Genomic DNA, 18,453 nt, shown 5'->3' with positions numbered 1-18,453 from the left:
CTTGCTTCTCAGCTTCTTGACTTGTACTTCCTAAAACAAATACCCCAGGAGAGAGGCAGCACATATACTTGGGCTTACTTCAAAAATACTGGGCTCACATCTCTCTAGGATCACAGCCTCTTAAGTCTTGACTGCCTTGGAAGATCTCCAAATGAGTTTTTAAAATTTATCCACTTTTTTATTTGTTCTTGATTAGAGCATCTTCTGTTATAAGATACTCCATGAGAGCTAGAAACAGATGTGACAGAATGATTATTTTTTGATGAAGTATTTTTTACACTAGAAAGATACATAATTATTTGTCAAATTTATGCTTTATTGTTTAACGTCCCCAAATTACAAATTTCCACTGTTTTGAAAAGAGAATATTTTTGAGTTTACTTTATATCCAGGGGATTTCAAAAGCATCACAACTGCTTTTAGGATCCAAATTGTGTTCAATAGGGTTTCTCTAGTTAACTGTAAGAGCTCCTTAAAGAAACTATTATAATAAAGTCTCTATCATTATCTCTTTCTCTATATCTATGTCTCTGCACACACACACAAAATCAGCATCTCAAGCCTCCAGTCACTGCTATATTAGGAACTGGAAACCTATGGCACAGAACAAAAGGTTTCCATTATGTATATACACAAAAAACTCACTGGAAACTTTATTTAAAATAGTAATTTTCTTCTTGTTTCTGGTGAATAAAAGCATTACATTCTTAAATCATTGTCTTCATTTTGAGGTAACAAAAATTGAAATGTACAAATTATATAAACGCTTATTCTATGAAGTCACTCCTGCTTTAATTTACATCCCTCACCCTTTAATTCATTTTATAATTTTGAAATGGCAAGTGGAGCTTATGTTACCACAAACATTTCCTTTAATCTGAAAAATGTGTTTTTTGAAAAGCCACTCAGCGCAAATAAAGCTCTAAGTAAAGCTTCTTTTTCTAAATTGGTTTAAATTAGCTATATTTTTTGGAGCCTTGAAAAAAATGAGAGATACAGCATTGAGTTTTGTCAGTTTTTTATATATATATATATGTATATATTCTTCTCTTTCTGAAGAGAAGAAAGGAAGTCAGGCCAACAGTGATTTAAATGACTTTAAAACCAATCTTTCCTCTTTCTGTCTTTTGTTTTTAGTGGTTTATTGGCTGTTGGAGCCCCTTCTAGTGTGTAAATGAATTTGTGCAAAGGCACTGATTTAGTGTATTTGTGATTTGTGTAAAGGCGCTATGCATTTACTGTGAAAATTTAAGTGAGCTTCTATGGTTATAGCATAAAGCTAATAACGCAATCCACGTATTTTAGCCATGCTTTAATTAAAGGTGACTATCTTAAACTGACTGAATTCCAAGTGTCTGGGCTTATTTTAACTTAATGGCTCTATGTCTAAGCAATAATCTAATTTTAAACTTTTTGTTTATTCTAAGTAAAGTCAAACAATATGTGTATTTGTTAAGAATAATCTTGGGCAACACTTGAGATGATGTATTCCATTAGAAATGATTTGGGAAATCTCTTTTGAATAACCTATCTAAACTGTCTCTCCTTATGATCTGTAGAAAAAAGGGATAAAATTAAATATTTCTTCTATTCAAAATTAACTGCTGAACGTTAAATATTTTCCACATCTATCTACTTTGGATTTATTAAAGTAAGTTTCGAAAGTGAGGCCTCCCTCTTCCAAATTCTTAGAGCATTTTAACCATAAAAGGCTTAAAAATATTTTGCAATCCCATGGGCAGTAATCTGATATTCAGGGATTCTTTTTTAAGGGAATAAATGGAGTATAAATAAGCTTTTAAAATTAGAACTTTATGTGTGATCCACCATAGAAAACATTGTTTCAGTGCTTATCATGTGCCAGGTACTTGAGATATAAAAATGGAAACAGAAAGCAAAATAAAATTTATGTAGTACTCCCTACTCCTTATTTTCCCAATATTTAAGCATTTTCTCCTTTGTTTCTTATAGCACTCCTATAAGAATAAGAGGTGTTCTCTCAGTTTTAAAGATTAAGGACCCAAAAGACTGTTCTATATTGTAATTAGCCTCCAATTAAAATAAATTTAAATTAAATAAGTAAGTAAATAAAGATGAGGGACCCACAGCTCAGTAGAGTTATGTAATTTGTCCATGGTTCTAAAGGCAGCAGATGGAGACTAAATTTTAACACAGGTAGAGAAATGGAAAGAAAGGCAAATAATAAACCGACCACTTCTGTTTCATTATTAAAAGAACACACTCATTCATTCATTCACTTACAAAGCTGGTGTCTCATGTGTTTTTGTCTATATGAGCACTGGGGATATAAAATGAGATCAGTACTCAAGTCATACTTTCAAGTCCTGAATATGGAATGAACATACCTCCATCAATATATTCGGCCTACTCAGCCTCTACTGTCTCATCTTTTGTTTCATCCTCTTTTGTCTTATACCTTTAAAGTCAACTCAACCATTTTCTTCATTGTTGCATCCCTATTTCCCCCAACCCCTGCCCAATCAGTTATCTGGACAATAAGTTATCACACACATATGTGGACAGCTCAGTTCAGAATCCCATTTTGAGGGTCTGTTTCCTGAGGCCACTCCTGTTACCGATTACTATACAGTCCAGGTTTTGTGACAAAAAGGCACACTGAAGCTTGGTAATTGAGGAGGGCTTAAAAAGGTGGTTATTTACCAAAAAGGAGGCTGATTTAGGGGAAAGCAAGAAGGATGGTTTGGCACACTGTTCTCATCCCAGCATCAACCTGGGAGGAGAGGGAGCAGTTTCCAGAATACAGAGAGAAGAGTTATGTAGACAAGACAGGAACTCTGGCCTTCTGTAAAGGCCACACTCAATATCCAGTGACCCCACAGGGAGGGGAGCTGAGAGTAAAAACACACAGCCTCTCCCTTCAACCACCCACGTCCACACAGTGGCCTACCTAGAAGTCAGAAGGTAAGAAGCTATTGATGATTTCCAAAAACATTGGTTTTCTGAGACACAGAGAAGGATAGAAAAGGGTAGAAAGTGGATCTGGAGAAGCCAACAGAAAACATCAAGCAACAGGCCAAATATTTAATGTAGGATTGTTTATGGTATTTAAAATATATTTAGGAAATAGCTATGTTCAATTATAATTATTTTTATCTAGATAACTGATTATGTTGAATAGGTGACTGCACTCATTTTATGAAAATGGCATAATTAAATATTCAGAACTTTAGCCAGAGTTTATCTTAAGTAACATCTCAAGTTTTGAAAAATTTACATTTATATCAGAGTTATGCTCATTTACATTTAATCACATTACTTCAAAACATTCAATATTTAACAAAAATAATGAAGTACTTTCACTTTTCTTTTCTCAATTTTGACTGTACCTTAATATACAGTACTGTACTTAATGTCCATTTTCATAAACTACATAAGCCAAAGGCACATATTTGGTTAATGATATTTATGAAATAAAAAAAGAACATCATGGTGCTTCTGGGTAGAAAGCATAAAGAATTTAAAAGGACTGTAAAAGTGATAACTAATTTAAAATAACTGTTATAATATTATTTCTATTATCTTTTTTTTAGTGTGTGTTTGGAAGGTACTATAGTTAAACTGTGTCCTACTTTGTTTCTGTTTAATTGCTTGAACATCTGTAGGTAACCAATGTTATGACATCCTGCTTAATTTAAAAGTGGCCTAAACTGTCTCATTTAAGGCTTTCTTTGGTGATCCTAGGAATTAAATCAAAGCCTCTGCAGAGGAAGTTTGGGACAGTCTTTAAGCATGCGGACATTAGTCCTCAGGTTTCATGGTTAAAAACTTGCCTCCCTCCTTTGGTTATGAAAATTGTTGATTTAAAGTTTGTACACAGTTCCTGGTGTATACTAAATGTTCAACTAGCTTAACTTCCCTTCTCCCTAAACGTTTGCCCAGTTAACATCTATTATTCCAGGTATCCACCCCAAAAAGATAACTAGGCTCAGAGAAGCCTTCTCTGACCCACTAATCTTCAGATTAGAAAGCACTCTCTAATCTCCTTTACAATAATCTGTAGTTTTCCTTTACAGTACTTGGCTTGTAATTATATGCCTGTGTGTGCATGCGTTCTGTTATGTATGACTCTTTGCGACTGGATGGACTATAGCCTACCAGGGTTCTCTGTCCATGGGATTCTCCAGGCAAGAATACTGTAGTGGGTAGTCATTTCCTCTTCCAGGGGGTCTCAACCCAGGGATCGAACCTGTGTCTCCTGCATTGGCAGGTGGATTCTTTACCACTGAGCTATCTGGGAAGTCCTATATTCCAGTGAGTTTATTAATGTCCATTTCTCTCTTTAGAGAAATTAATGTCCATTTCTCTCTTTAGCATTATGAACAACTGTGCTTATTTTGCATTAGCACAATGTCACATACTGATACTAAAAGTAATATTTTATAAACATATGAACAGTAAGTTCCCAGAGTACTTAGTGTGGTAGGCACACTGCACTTGCTTAATAAATATCTTGATTATTAAAGGAGAAAATAGAGAGCAACCTGAAGATTATAGGCAACATCTACAACTGGAAATGCATTTAGAAGACAGTGATCTGGAACCTATAATTTGTTCCTTAGGAGATGAGCTTAAACTGCAAGGCAGCTTTGCCCATGTGGAGCTGAAATGCACATCTAGTCCTGTTCCTGAGCCAAAGAGAGCACTGAGCCAACATCTCCCAGTGAAGTTGTATAGTTATCAGTAATAAGCCTTGCTTATAAAAAAGGCTTAGCTTCACATACTAATGTCTCTCTAGATTGCTAGTTTGAGTTATTAAACAAATAGTTTCTTAAATAAATTAAGTAAAGATTTTCATTGTTTAAGTAGAGCAAAATTATCTGTATTCATTTGTTAGCAGCATGCATCATTTCTTTCCCATTTAAAATACTTGATCTCTTTAGCTGAAAGCCTGTAATTCCTTAAGTTACTGTGTGTTGAATTAGGGTAGAAAAACATTTTTTGAATAATGGAGACTTCTCTATCAGTTCTTCCTCTTCTTAAAGTGTGTATGTGTGTGTCTGTGTTTGTGTGTGTGTGTGTGTGTGTGTGTTTCTCCCCACAAGCACTGGCACATTTATATGATTCTGTATATACCGAGCATGCAAATCCTGAAGTAAAGTAAAGTTGCTTCCCCATCTAAATTCTGATTAGTCTAAAAGCCAAGCTCTGGGAGGTATAAAACTCCATATTCATCACTTAAACCTGCCACGTTTGCTATGGTCATTAGTATTTCAAGCCAAGAGAAGAAATAAGCAACTAAAAAAACACAAAAAACAAAAAAACTCACTCTACTTCATCTATCCTTATATTATTTCCTTGATCAAGCACAGAGCTAGTTTGCTACAGAAAACTTCGGGTTTTTTCCCTCTTCACTCCTATAGTCAATGGTGCTGATGCAGCTGCATAATTTGCATAGAAAGTTGCTCCATTCTGTAGTCAGAATACCAATAAGGTGGCCTCTTTCTAAGCATGTTTATTCTCTCTTGATTGACTCTTCACTTGCATGCTTTTCTGCACAATGCATACTCACTTGCATATTCTCAGCCATCTGTCAAACACTCACCAAGCCTTAAAGGCTGGCCTCATAATCAAACTTGAACACTGAGGAAAGGTTAGTATGTGGCCCAATATTATAGAACTGTGACCAGAATCATCTTTTAAAGAAAGTAATCAATAAAAATATATCATCCTACAGTATTGGTTGACTTACATTTGATTACATAAATTTATTAACAGTTAAGCCTGCATTCACCAAGATACAGCTAGCTCTATATTTATAGTAAATGACTTCCTAGTTATAAACAACCATAGTTTCTATCCACACCAACTGTAGCAGTCCAACATGATTTTCAGTCTGTAGAACAGAATCTGTTTTGTCATTCTATTAGTTATGCTACCTAGAACAAGACAGGCTTATCATAAATTTGGGACTTCACTACCAATGAGAATATTTAGAAGTATATTTAAAGGAAGAACAGGATAAAATAGTTTAAATTGGAATTGTCCTAGAAAATTCTATAAAAATCTAGGATAGATGGTCACATCCTTATAGATGTCCTGGCTCAATTTTACATTTTAAACAACTTTACAAAATCTGTTTCAAAAATCATACAGCTAAATTTAAAATATATTCAATGAAGATATAATTTACTATTTCTCAATTCATTCAATAAAATTTAAGTGTCTTTTGCTTGCAGGAGCTTCCATTACTGGGTATGTCATTCATTATTCAGAGAGTGACTGCATATTCCTAGACAAGATCCAGAAGAGCCAGCCAATAGTCTTTTGTCTCCCTTCTTTTTAATCCTGTCAGACCTTCAGATTTGAAGACAGCTGTTATATTTTTCTTCAGTTTTTTCTCCTTCAGAAACCTCTGGTCCTGAAAAATCCAGGTTATTTTCTTCTGAACACATTTTGATTTGAATATATCCCTTTTCAAATGTACATTACTGAACCCTGTATGGTCTATTTTAGACATGTCTGGACATCTTAATGAAGAATGAAAAGATGACTTTTCTTTAAACCAGAAGCTAGATTATTAATGGATTCTGATGAGTATGTAATCACAGAATTGAGACATGTTGATTTTTCTTAAGACTCCATTCATTCCCTCACTTCTTGCCATCTATTGGCCAGATAAGTATCTGAAACTATAGAGTACATCTCTATAGCTGGTGTCCTTGTTTTCTAGGTCTTACTGTGATCATCCTGGACATTTTGGTGATTTATAGAACTCATGAATAATAAGATGCTCACAGAAGTAACAATTAAATCTTCATTAGCAATAGACCCTTTTGCTTTAGGGAAAAAGAACACTGCCTAATCACATAAACATGAAATGCATCTCTTCAAAATAAAAGACATTTTCATAATGTTGTGCAATCTTTTAAAGTTAAATAAGCAAGAAAAAAATACTGCTGGATAAGGAAAATAAAGGGAAATTGAATAAATCTTTGCTAATTTAAGTCTTTACTCAGAAAACAGCTGTATGTTGAAGTACATGCTGATTATAAAAAATAAATTCAGGACATATAGACAAGTGTAAAGAGCAAGCAAAAATTATCTGATATACTATCAACATCAAATAACTACTGCTAACAATTTGAAATATGTCCTTCAGGACCTGTTCTTTATATAGTTATATAAATAGGATATAAAATTATAAATCACAATCACAATAGATACATTTGGTAGTCTGTTTTTTTTTTACTTCCTTAACATAATGTGAATAATTTTTCATCGTAAGTACAATACAAAATGAGTACTTTTAATGATGACAAATATAGAGACACCACAGATTTTGAACATTTTCTTCTAATAGATGTTCAGGTATTTCGTAGTTTGAGGGGTTTTTTTCCTATCATAAACAAATATATGCACTGATAGATCTGTCTAGTGTCTGATTATCATTTTGGAATAAACTCAAAGAAGAATAACTGTTAGCTCAATAGGTAAACACATTTTAAAATTTGATAAATCTTGCCAAAGTTCTCTCTGGAAAGTTTACCAGTTTACACTCCTACCATCAGTGTATGTAGTGCCAGTTCAAGATACTCTCAAGATAAGGTGCCATCACTTTAATTCTTGAGAATCTGATAATTTTAATTTGCATTTCTTTGAGTTCTACAAAGGGTGAAATCTGCATAAGTTTATTGGATATTTATATATCTTCTCTTCTAAATATGCTTCACTATTTTTTTCACTAGTATTGTTACCTTTTGCTCATTGATTTGTAAGAAATCATTACATCCCACATTAATACTATTATGCCTTTCTTCTGCCCATACTGTAAGTTTTATTTTTAGAGTGTTTAATTTTTGTCTATGGTGTTCCCCTCCCCAAACAGAATTTTAAAATTTTGATGTCGTCTAAAATATTAGTGGTCTCTGATGTCTTAAGAGTCTCAACTTATAATGGGAATTCCCATTATAAATTAAACATTCCCATGGTGGTCCATACAAAGAGGTTCTTCATGATTAAAACAACTCATATAAGCATATTTTCTTCTAATACTGACTTTTAATTTCCTGGTAATGGGTTTAATGATTGATATCTTAATAAGCTGATTTAGATTTTTCAGTCTGTGCACAAAAATAATATTCTCCAAATAAAATGTTTTGGAATTAGTCAATGAAATAAAATTTTCCTTCCTTTACATTAATTGATTAAGTAAACAACTACTGAATGCTGTGCTGTGCTCAGTTTTTCAGTTGTGTCTGACTCTTTGCCACCCCAAGGATGTCCATGCGGATTCTCCAGGCAAGAATACTGGAATGGGTTGACATGCCCTCCTCCAGGGAATGTTCCCAACCCAGGGATGGAACCCAGTTCTCCTGCACTGCAACGGGGATTCTTTACCCTCTGAGCCACCAGGGAAGTATGTGAATATATATAGGTTCTCTACTGAGGAAAATAAGAGAAAAAAATATCAGTTATCCTAATCCCCCAGAGCTACATAGTTTCAAGTGATACAACTCTATACTTAGAAAACATTTAATTCTAAGGAAATTAAAAGTAAAAATGCCAGAGAAAGTCAGTCTCCCCCCACCCCTTCCTTTTTCTTCGGTGTTTAAAAGAAGCATCCCTCAAACAGCTATGAGGGAATAATTAGATTTGAATTGGCAGAAAAAAGGTTGAAGAGCATTTCAGTCAGCAGGAAAAGCTTACGTCAAGGCAAAAGTAAGTAGGAACCTTGTAATTATGAAAAGACCAACCTAGTTCATCAGAGAACTGGTCACAGAGGAACTGAGATTAATGTTAGTGGGCCAACAGATGGAAAGACTTGAATAACAGGTTCAAGAGTTTAGGTGCCATATGATTGGTGACAGAAACCGTTTTTAAATTATGCTCCTGCCATCTATCAATTATTTCATACTGGAGACAGATCCCCTGAATTTCTCTTAAAAGACTGATATTTAGGGCGGGATGATTATCTTCCTGTGCTTTGCAGAAAAAGAACAAGAAGTTTGATAAATTGTATTCTCAAGCATCAACCATTTTCTTTAAATGATAGATTCTAAAGTCAGTCACACATGCCAGGTAGAGCAGATAGAGTTATTTTAACACAACAATTTCTGATTGATTTTCTTTAGCAACACTCAATGTGAGTAGGTCAAGCTACAAATTATGTCCTGTATGATTTTCCCTTCCAGCAGTTTGCTAATAGGATCATCCAACAAGGGAAAGAAAAAAAAGCCTTTTTCAAGATTAAAAACATCATCTGGATAAGTTTAGATTATTTTGATAGGTACATCTCAAGGGTAAGCTAAAGAGAAAAAAGATATCTTCATAGCTACGCTTCAGTTGCCACACTCTGTTCCAAAATACGATCAGACACGCAATGCTGTTTCTGCTTTTTGTTTTTCCTTAAAAGGCTGAGCGTTTACATAAGTGTCATATTTTGTTTATTAAGGACACCATAACTTTATAGTTTAAAAAAAGAAAATAAAATTCATATATCTATCTGGTTATTTTTCCCCGCCAAAAGCTAACATTTTAAGTACAGTGTCATTAACACCCATAATCTGTGTGGGTTTTGAAATAAGGAAGAAAAAAGTGTTTTATTTATTTTGTTTTTGATTTAGGAATAAGTGCTCAGAACATAAAATTATATACAATTGACATCACTGACTTTAGAGAGGTCTGAATTTTCTATATTTGCTGACTATAAGTGGTATTATTTTAGGTTTTGAAAGGCTGCCAAAATATGACTCTAGGCAAGGTAACCACTTAGGTATATTTATCATTCTCTTTAAATATCTTTCTAAGTATGTCATATTTATAATAATCAGATTCTGCCACAGTACCACTTGTGAAAACAGGGCCTCCACCTTCAGCTGTGCAGGCTGCATAATGCACAACTCCACTAACCACAGAGACCATTATGTGAACAGTGCCCTCTGGAGTTGTGCAAAGGGAGAGTGTGTGAAAACGTCCATATTATAAACTTAAAGTCTGAAATTAAGCATTTTGGCTTAAACAGTTAAGAGATAAAATTATACCTATTACATGTGTAAATTAGGGAAACTATTAAAGCAGACTTAATCTTTTTTATATTTAAATACAAATATGTATATGTGTGTGTGCATCTGTTTAAACACATACACACACACACACAGACACATATATATATATATATATAATAAAACCTTTGAAAGTACAAATGATCCAAGATTTGATGTGTTGTCACTCTGGTGAAATTAAACTGGATAAATATTTTTAAAATGTGCTATGTATACATAATTCATGATATCAATTTTAATTTCTTAGGGAAAATTTGGGATGTTATAGCACAGCACCAGATTTTTAATCTATAAATGACTTTTCAGTTAAACCAAGTTTATACTTAAATTTAAAATATGTCAGCAACATACTTGTAAAGTATCTAAAAATTTTATCGATCAAGAGTTCACCTATGTTTTTTCTATTCAGTTTTTCATTTTGTAAACACCCAGATGATAATTCTCTGTCAATATATTAGTTTGGAAGCATGCTTATATGCCTGCATTTAATTTACAAAATGCACCTCACTACTTGGGAATGAACTAGGGAACAATTTAATTATTGTACAAGTAATACATGAAGACATTCACACTTGCAGGTTACCATAAATCTGAAATACACAGAATAAAATATCCCTCTTCAAATCCTATCCAACTCCTACTTTCACTCACTTGCCCAAAGGTCTTCCATGTTAAAGATTAGTATAAATCTTCTAGCCTTTCAAGTCTTTACCATCATTTAAATGTATATACAGGTCTATATATTTTCATGTTTATCTGCCTATAAGAATAAGTGGAAACACTATTCACATTGTTCTACTGCTCTTTTTTCTTTAAGCATGTTTGAGATCCTAACATAACCATACAGGTGGATCTGCTGGATTCCTTCTAAAGACTAGTTAGTTTTTCATAGTGTGATTATACTTCATTTTATTTAGTCATTTCCCTTCTGAAATTATTAGCTGTTATAAACCATACTTTGATGTATATTCATGAATAAACATCTTTATATAACATGAGTATGTCCAAATGAAAGATACTTATAAATTAGAATTTGGTGGACACAGGATATTTACATTTGATTTTTCCAATCTACTCTCCAAAGTGGCTTTAAAAATTTAACTTCTCAACAATCCCCTGCCATAGAGCTGTGTTTTCTTGCATCTTCATTAATACTGGCTGTTAATCAATCTTGTTGATATTAGCCAATATTACAGTTGAAAATAGTTTTTCTTATTTGTACTTCCTTGATAAATAGTGAGGTTAAATATATTTATATCTTCTTATCAGTAAAATTTAGTCTGTTCAAATTCTTTGCAATGTTGCTGTTGTCTTGTTTGTATTTTACTTGTTTTCTCTGTGCTTACTATTTATGCATAAAATAATTTTGACCTTTATATGTTGTTTGCAAAAATTTTCAAGTGCCTTTTTAAAAACATTTTTCTTTGTAGTATCTTACTTAAACCTTAAAAAAAATTTAGGCGGTTAATCCTACAACTACATTTAATCTCAAAATTAAAAACTACTTTCCTCCATACTTTTCTCATGTTTTCATATGAGAGATTTTAAATTTAGCACTTTTTAATTCAATGGATTTTTATTATTCCATTTTCTCTTCTACTAGCTTAACATTATTTATCCAAAGCTTATCCTAGAGATTCAGTTCAGTTCAGTTGCTAGGTCGTGTTCAACTCTTTGCGCGACCCTATGAATCACAGCACGCCAGGCCTCCCTGTCCATCACCAACTCCTGGAGTTCACTCAGACTCATGCCCATCAAGTCGGTGATACCGTCCAGCCGTCTCATCCTCCATCGTCCCCTTCTCCTCCTGCCCCCAATCCCTCCCAGCATCAGGGTCTTTTCCAATGAGTCAACTCTTTGCATGAGGTGGTCAAAGTATTGGAGTTTCAGCTTCAGCATCAGTCCTTCCAATGAACACCCAGGACTGATCTGATCTCCTTTAGGATGGACTGGTTGGATCTCCCTGCAGTCCAAGGGACTCTCAAGAGTCTCCTCCAACACCACAGTTCAAAAGCATCAATTCTTCGGCGCTCAGCCTTCTTCACCGTCCAACTCTCACATCCATACATGACCACTGGAAAAACCATAGCCTTGACTAGACGGACCTTTGTTGGCAAATTAGTATCTCTGCTTTTCAATATTATGCATCCTCAAATTATTAAATGTTTATAAATCAATACTTTGACTCCTCAAAAACTGTCAGAAGCAATACATTAACTCATTTAGCTTCTTTTCAATTTATAAGGTGCGTAGTCACCCAGGCATATCTGACTCATTGTGACCCCATGAACAGTAGCCCACCAGGCTTCTCTGTCCATGGGATTCTCCAGGCAAGAATACTGGAGTAGGTTGCCATTTCCTTCTCCAGACTCATTTACCATCCTTTCAATTTATTAAGTATTATCAGTTTATCTGGGCTTCCCTGGTGGCTCAGACTTTTAACGAGTCTTCCTGCAGGAGACTCAGGCAGTGAACCCAGGAGATCTGAGTCAGGAAGATCCCCTGGAGAAGGAAATGGCAACCCACTCCAGTATTCTTGCATGGAGAATCCCATGGACAGAGGAGCCTGGCAGGCTATAGCCCATGGGGTTGCAAAGAGTTGGACACAACAGAGAGAATTCACTTTCACTTTCATCAGTTTATTTTAATTCTCTATGTAATATTTTAAGCCACACAAAACACAGGTGTATTATAATTCAGTGTTATTCAGATCTACTGTCACATTTTACTTGTTTTCATTTTTTTCTATTTCTTTCACTTTCTATCTAGAATCATTTCATTAAAAATGTAATAAAAATTAGTTTTACTCAAGTATAGATTTATGTTTTGATAATTTCTACTGTACAGCAAAGTGATTCAGTTATACATATACATGTTCTTTTTTTATATTCTTTTGCATTATGATTTATCACAGGGTATTGAATATAGTTCCCTTGCTATATAATAGGATCTTACTGTTTATCCATTCTCTATACAGCAGTTTGGATCTGCTATTTCCACACTCCCAATCTTTACCTTCCCTTTGGCAACCACAAGTCTTTTCTCTAGGTCTGTGAGTGTGTTTCTGCTTCTTTGATAGGTTCATTTGTATCATATTTTAGATTCCACATATAAGTGATATCATATGGTATTTGTCCTTTTCTTTCTGACTTACTTAGTATAATAATCTCTAGGTCCATCCATATTGCTGCAAATGGCATTCTTTCTTTCTTTTTATGGCTGAGTGGTATTCCATTGTATATATGTACAATATCTTCTTTTATTTTTTGTTTCTTAGCATTTACAATGTTGTGTTGGTTTCTGTCATACAACACTGTAAATCAACCATCATTATACATATATCCCCTCTTCGCTAAACCCTCCCCCCTCCCCCGCCCCATCCTTCCAGGACATAATAGAATGCCAGCCCAGGCTGCCTGTGCTACACAGCCACTTCTCACCAGCTATCTATCTTACACTTCGATACTGTATACATGTTGATGCTACTTTCTCCATTCACTCTCTCCTTCCTCCACTGTGTCCACAAGTCCATCCTCTATATTGGTGTCTCCACACCTTCCCTGCAAATAGGTTCATCGATGCCATTTTTCTAGATCCGTATAGATACATGCTAATACACTGTATTTCTTTCTGATTTACTTCACTCTATATAACAGGCTCTAGGTTCATCCATCTAATATTCCATTGTATATATGTACCACATCTTCTTTACCCATTCATCTGTCAATGGACATCTAGGTTGCTTCCATATCCTGGCTATTGTAAATAGTGATGCACTGAACACTGGGGTACATGGGTCATTTAGAATTGTGGTTTTCTCAGGGTGTATGCCCAGCAGGGGGGTTGCTGGATCCTAAGGTAGATTTATTGCTAGTTTTTAAAAGGAATCTCCATATTGTTCTCCATAATGGCTGTATCAGTTTACACTACCTCCAACAGTATAAGAGGTTTTCCTTTTCTCCACATTCTCCCCAGCATTAACTGTTGGCAGCTTTTTTTTGATGATGGCCATTCTGACTGGTGTGAGGTGATACCTCACTGTAGTTTTGATTTCCATTTCTCTAATAATTGGTGATGTTGAGCATCTTTTCATTTGTTTTTTGCCATCTGTATGTCCTCTTTAGGGAAATGTCTGTTTATGTCTTCTGCCCATTTTTTGACTGGGCTGTTTTTTTCCCTAATATTGAGCTGTATGAGCTGCTTATGTATTCTGGTGATTAACCCTTTGTCAGTTATTTCATTGGTCATTATTTTCTCCCAACCTGAGGGTTGTCTTTTAATCCTGTTTATTGTTTCTTTTGCTGTGCAAAAGTTTTAAAGTTTAACTAAATTCCACTTATTTTTGTTTTTATTTCCATTACTCTATGAGGTGGGTCAAAGAAGATCTTGGTAATTATGTCAAAGAGTATACTGCTTTATATATACATTCTTTAAGAGTTTTATAGTTTTTGGCCTAACATTTAAGTCTTTAATCCATCTTGAGTTTATTTTTGTGTGTGGTGTTAGGAAGTGTTCTACTTTGATTCTTTTACATGTAGCTCTCCAGTTTTCCCAGCAACACCTATTGGAGAGGCTGTCTTTTCTCCATTACATATTCTTGCCTCCTTTGTCAAAGGTAAGGTGCGCATAGGTGCGTGGGTTAATTTCTGGGCTTTCTATCTTGTTCCACAGGTCTATATTTCTGTTTTTCTGCCAGTATCATACTGTGTTGATTGCTGTAGCTTTGTAGTATAGTCTGAATTTGGAAAAGTTGATTCCTTCAGGTCTGTTTTTCTTTCTCAAGACTGCTTTGGCTATTCAAGGTCTTTTGTGTTTCCATATGAATTGTGAAATTTTTTGTTCAAGTTCTGTGAAAAATACCATTGGTTGTTTGATAGGGATTTCTTTGAATCTATAAATTACTTTGGGTAGTAATAATAATTTTTACAATATTGAGTCTTTCAATCCAAGAACACTGTACCACATCTTTATCCATTCATCTGTTGGACACTGATGTTGTTTCAATGTCCTGGCTACTGTGAATAGTGATACAATGAATGGTGGGGTGAATCTATCTTTTCAAATTATAGTTTTGTCTGGATATATGTCCAAGAGTGAGACTGTAAGCTCAGACAGCAGCTCTATTTTTAGTTTTTTGAGGAATCTCCACATTATTTTCCATAGTGAATACACCAATTTACATTCCCACCAAGGGTGTAAGAGGGTTGTTTTTTTTTCCCACACCCTCTTCAGCATTTATTTGTAGACTTTTTAACGATGCTCATTCTGACCAGTGTGAGGTGGTACCTTATTGTAGTTTCAATTTGCATTTTCCTAATAATTGGTGATTTTGAATATTTTTTCATGTGCCTATTGGCCATGTGTATGTCTTCTTTGAAGAAATGCCTATTTAGGTCTTCTGTTCATTTTCAGTTGGGCCTTTTTCCTCTTTTTTTTTTTTGTTATTGAGTTGTAGGAGTTGTTTGTATATTTTGGAAATAATGTGATTCATAAAGGGTTCAGTTCAGTTCAGTCACTCACTCGTGTCCAACTCTTTGCTACCCCATGAATTGCAGCACGCCAGGCCTCCCTGTCCATCACCAACTCCCAGAGTTCACTCAGACTCACGTCCATCGAGTCAGTGATGCCATCCGGCCATCTCATCCTCTGGCGTCCCCTTCTCCTCCTGCCCCCAATCCCTCCCAGCATCAGGGTCTTTTCCAATGAGTCAACTCTTTGCATCAGGTGGCCAAAGTATTGGAGTCTCAGCCTCAGTCCTTCCAATGAACACCCAGGACTGATCTCCTTTAGGATGGACTGGTTGGATCTTCTTGCAGTCCAAGGGACTCTCAAGAGTCTTCTCCAACACCACAGTTCAAAAGCATCAATTCTTCGGTGCTCAGCCTTCTTCAAGTCCAACTCTCACATCCATACATGACCACAGGAAAAACCATAGCCTTGACTAGACGGACCTTTGTTGGTAAAGTAATGTCTCTGCTTTTCAATATGCTACCTAGGTTGGTCTTAACTTTCCTTCCAAGGAGTAAGCGTCTTTTTATTTCATGGCTGCAGTCACCGTCTGCAGTGATTTTGGAGCCTCCCAAAAATAAAGTCTAACACTGTTTCCACTGTTTCCCCATCTATTTCCCATGAAGTGATGGGACCGGGTGCCATGATCTTTGTTTTCTGAATGTTGAGCTTTAAGCCAACGTTTTCACTCTCCACTTTCACTTTTATCAAGAGGCTTTTTAGTTCCTCTTCACTTTCTGCCATAAGGATGGTGTCATCTGCATATCTGAGGTTATTGATATTTCTCCTGGCAATCTTGATTCCAGCTTGTGCTTCTTCCAGTCTAGTGTTTCTCATGATGTACTCTGCATATAAGTTAAACAAGCAGGGTGACAATATACAGCCTTGACGTACTCCTTTTCCTATTTGGATCCAGTCTGTTGTTCCATGTCTAGTTCTAACTGTTGCTTCCTGATCTGCATACAGATTTTTCAAGAGGCAGGTCAGGTGGTCTGGTATTCCCATCTCTTTCAGAATTTTCCACAGTTTACTGTGATCTACACAGTCAAAGGCTTTGGCATAGTCAATAAAGCAGAAATAGATGTTTTTCTGGAACTGTCTTGTTTTTTTGATGATCCAGTGGATGTTGGCAATTAGATCTCTGGTTCTTCTTCCTCTTCTAAAACCAGCTTGAACATCAGGAAGTTCACAGTTCAAATATTGCTGAAGCCTGGCTTGGAGAATTTTGAGCATTACTTTATTAGCATGTGAGATGAGTGCAATTGTGCGGTAGTTTGAGCATTCTTTGGCATTGCCTTTCTTTGGGACTGGAATGAAAACTGACCTTTTCCAGTCCTGTGGCCACTGCTGAGTTTTCCAATTTGTTGGCATATTGAGTGCAGCACTTTCACAGCATCATCTTTCAGGATTTGAAATAGCTCAACTGGAATTCCATCACCTCCACTAGCTTTGCTTGTAGAGATGCTTTCTAAGGCCCACTTGACTTCACATTCCAGGATGTCTGGCTCTAGGTCAGTGATCACACCATCATGATTATCTGGGTCGTGAAGATGTTTTTTGTACAGTTCTTCTGTGTATTCTTGCCACCTCTTCTTAATATCTTCTGCTTCTGTTAGGTCCATACATTTCTGTCCTTTATCGAGCCCATCTTTTCATGAAATGTTCCCTTGGTATCTCTAATTTTCTTGAAGATATCTCTAGTTTTTCCCATTCTGTTAATACACCAAAAATAAAAAGACTTCATACAAGCCAGTAACAGAAGGAAAAAAAAAACCTGCATAAAAATGCAAACATCTTCTCCACTCAGTAGGTTGTGTTTTAATTTTGGTGATTTCCTTTGATGTGCAAAAGATTTTAAGTTAAACTAGGCCTCATTTGTGTTTTTTAGCTTTTGTTTCCTTTGCCTGATGAGACAGATCCAAAAACATATCTCTAACTCTTAAAGCTCAGCCCTGGGATTTCTTTGGAAGGAATGATGCTAAAGCTGAAACTCCAGTACTTTGGCCACCTCATGCAAAGAGTTGACTCACTGGAAAAGACTCTGATGCTGGGAGGGATTGGGGGCAGGAGGAGAAGGGGACGACAGAGGATGAGACGGCTGGATGGCATCACTGACTCGATGGACATGAGTCTGAGTGAACTCTGGGAGTTGGTGATGGACAGGGAAGCCTGGCGTGCTGCGATTCATGGGGTCACAAAGAGTTGGACATGACTGAGCGACTGAACTGAACTGAATGCTCAATATTCTCCAAGCCAAGCTTCAGTAGTACGTGATCCGTGAACTTCCAGATGTTCAAGATGGTTCTAGAAAAGCCAGAGGAACCAGAAATCAAATTGCCAACATCCGCTGGATCATCAGAAAAGCAAGAGAGTTCCAGAAAAACATCTATTTCTGCTTTATTGACTATGCCAAAGCCTTTGACTGTGTGGATCACAATAAAGTGGAAAATTCTGAAAGAGATGGGAATACCAGACCACCTGACCTGCCTCTTGAGAAACCTATATGCAGGTCAGGAAGCAACAGTTAGAACTGGACATGGAACAACAGACTGGTTCCAAATAGGAAAAGGAATATGTCAAGGCTGTATAATGTCACCCTGCTTGTTTAACTTATATGCAGAGTACATCATGAGAAATGCTGGGCTGGATGATGCACAAGCTGGAATCAAGATTGCCAGGAGAAATATCAATAACCTCAGATATGCAGATGATACCACCCTTATGACAGAAAGTGAAGCGGAACCAAAAAGCCTCTTGATGAAAGTGAAAGAGGAAATTCAAAAAGTTGGCTTAAAGCCCAACATTCAAAAAACTAAGATCATGGCATCTGGTCCCATCACTTCATGGGAAATAGATGGGGAAACAGTGGAAACATTGGCTGACTTTATTTTTGGGAGCTCCA

The 18,453-nt window shown here is 35.8% G+C and overlaps 1 protein-coding gene across 7 annotated transcripts in view; it reads right to left on the bottom strand.

The window, feature by feature from the left end:
• Window positions 1-18,453, bottom strand: part of CABCOCO1 (ciliary associated calcium binding coiled-coil 1) — a 171,870-nt gene that overhangs the window by 77,279 nt on the left and 76,138 nt on the right. The window contains exon 6 of one of the 7 annotated variants that reach the window (NM_001105618.2): window positions 5,719-6,400. The exons of the other annotated variants lie outside the window; for them this stretch is intronic. Coding sequence (NP_001099088.2) covers window positions 6,272-6,400 — 129 coding nt within the window. The 3' untranslated portion in view covers window positions 5,719-6,271. Of the gene's footprint in view, window positions 1-5,718; window positions 6,401-18,453 lie in introns of those variants that run through there. 7 annotated transcript variants of the gene reach the window in all.

Source organism: Bos taurus, chromosome 28, assembly GCF_002263795.3.
Source record: "Bos taurus isolate L1 Dominette 01449 registration number 42190680 breed Hereford chromosome 28, ARS-UCD2.0, whole genome shotgun sequence".
NCBI classification, from domain to species: Eukaryota; Metazoa; Chordata; class Mammalia; order Artiodactyla; family Bovidae; genus Bos; species Bos taurus.
Note: the sequence above shows the minus strand (reverse complement) of the source record. Positions and strands in the feature narration are given on the sequence as shown.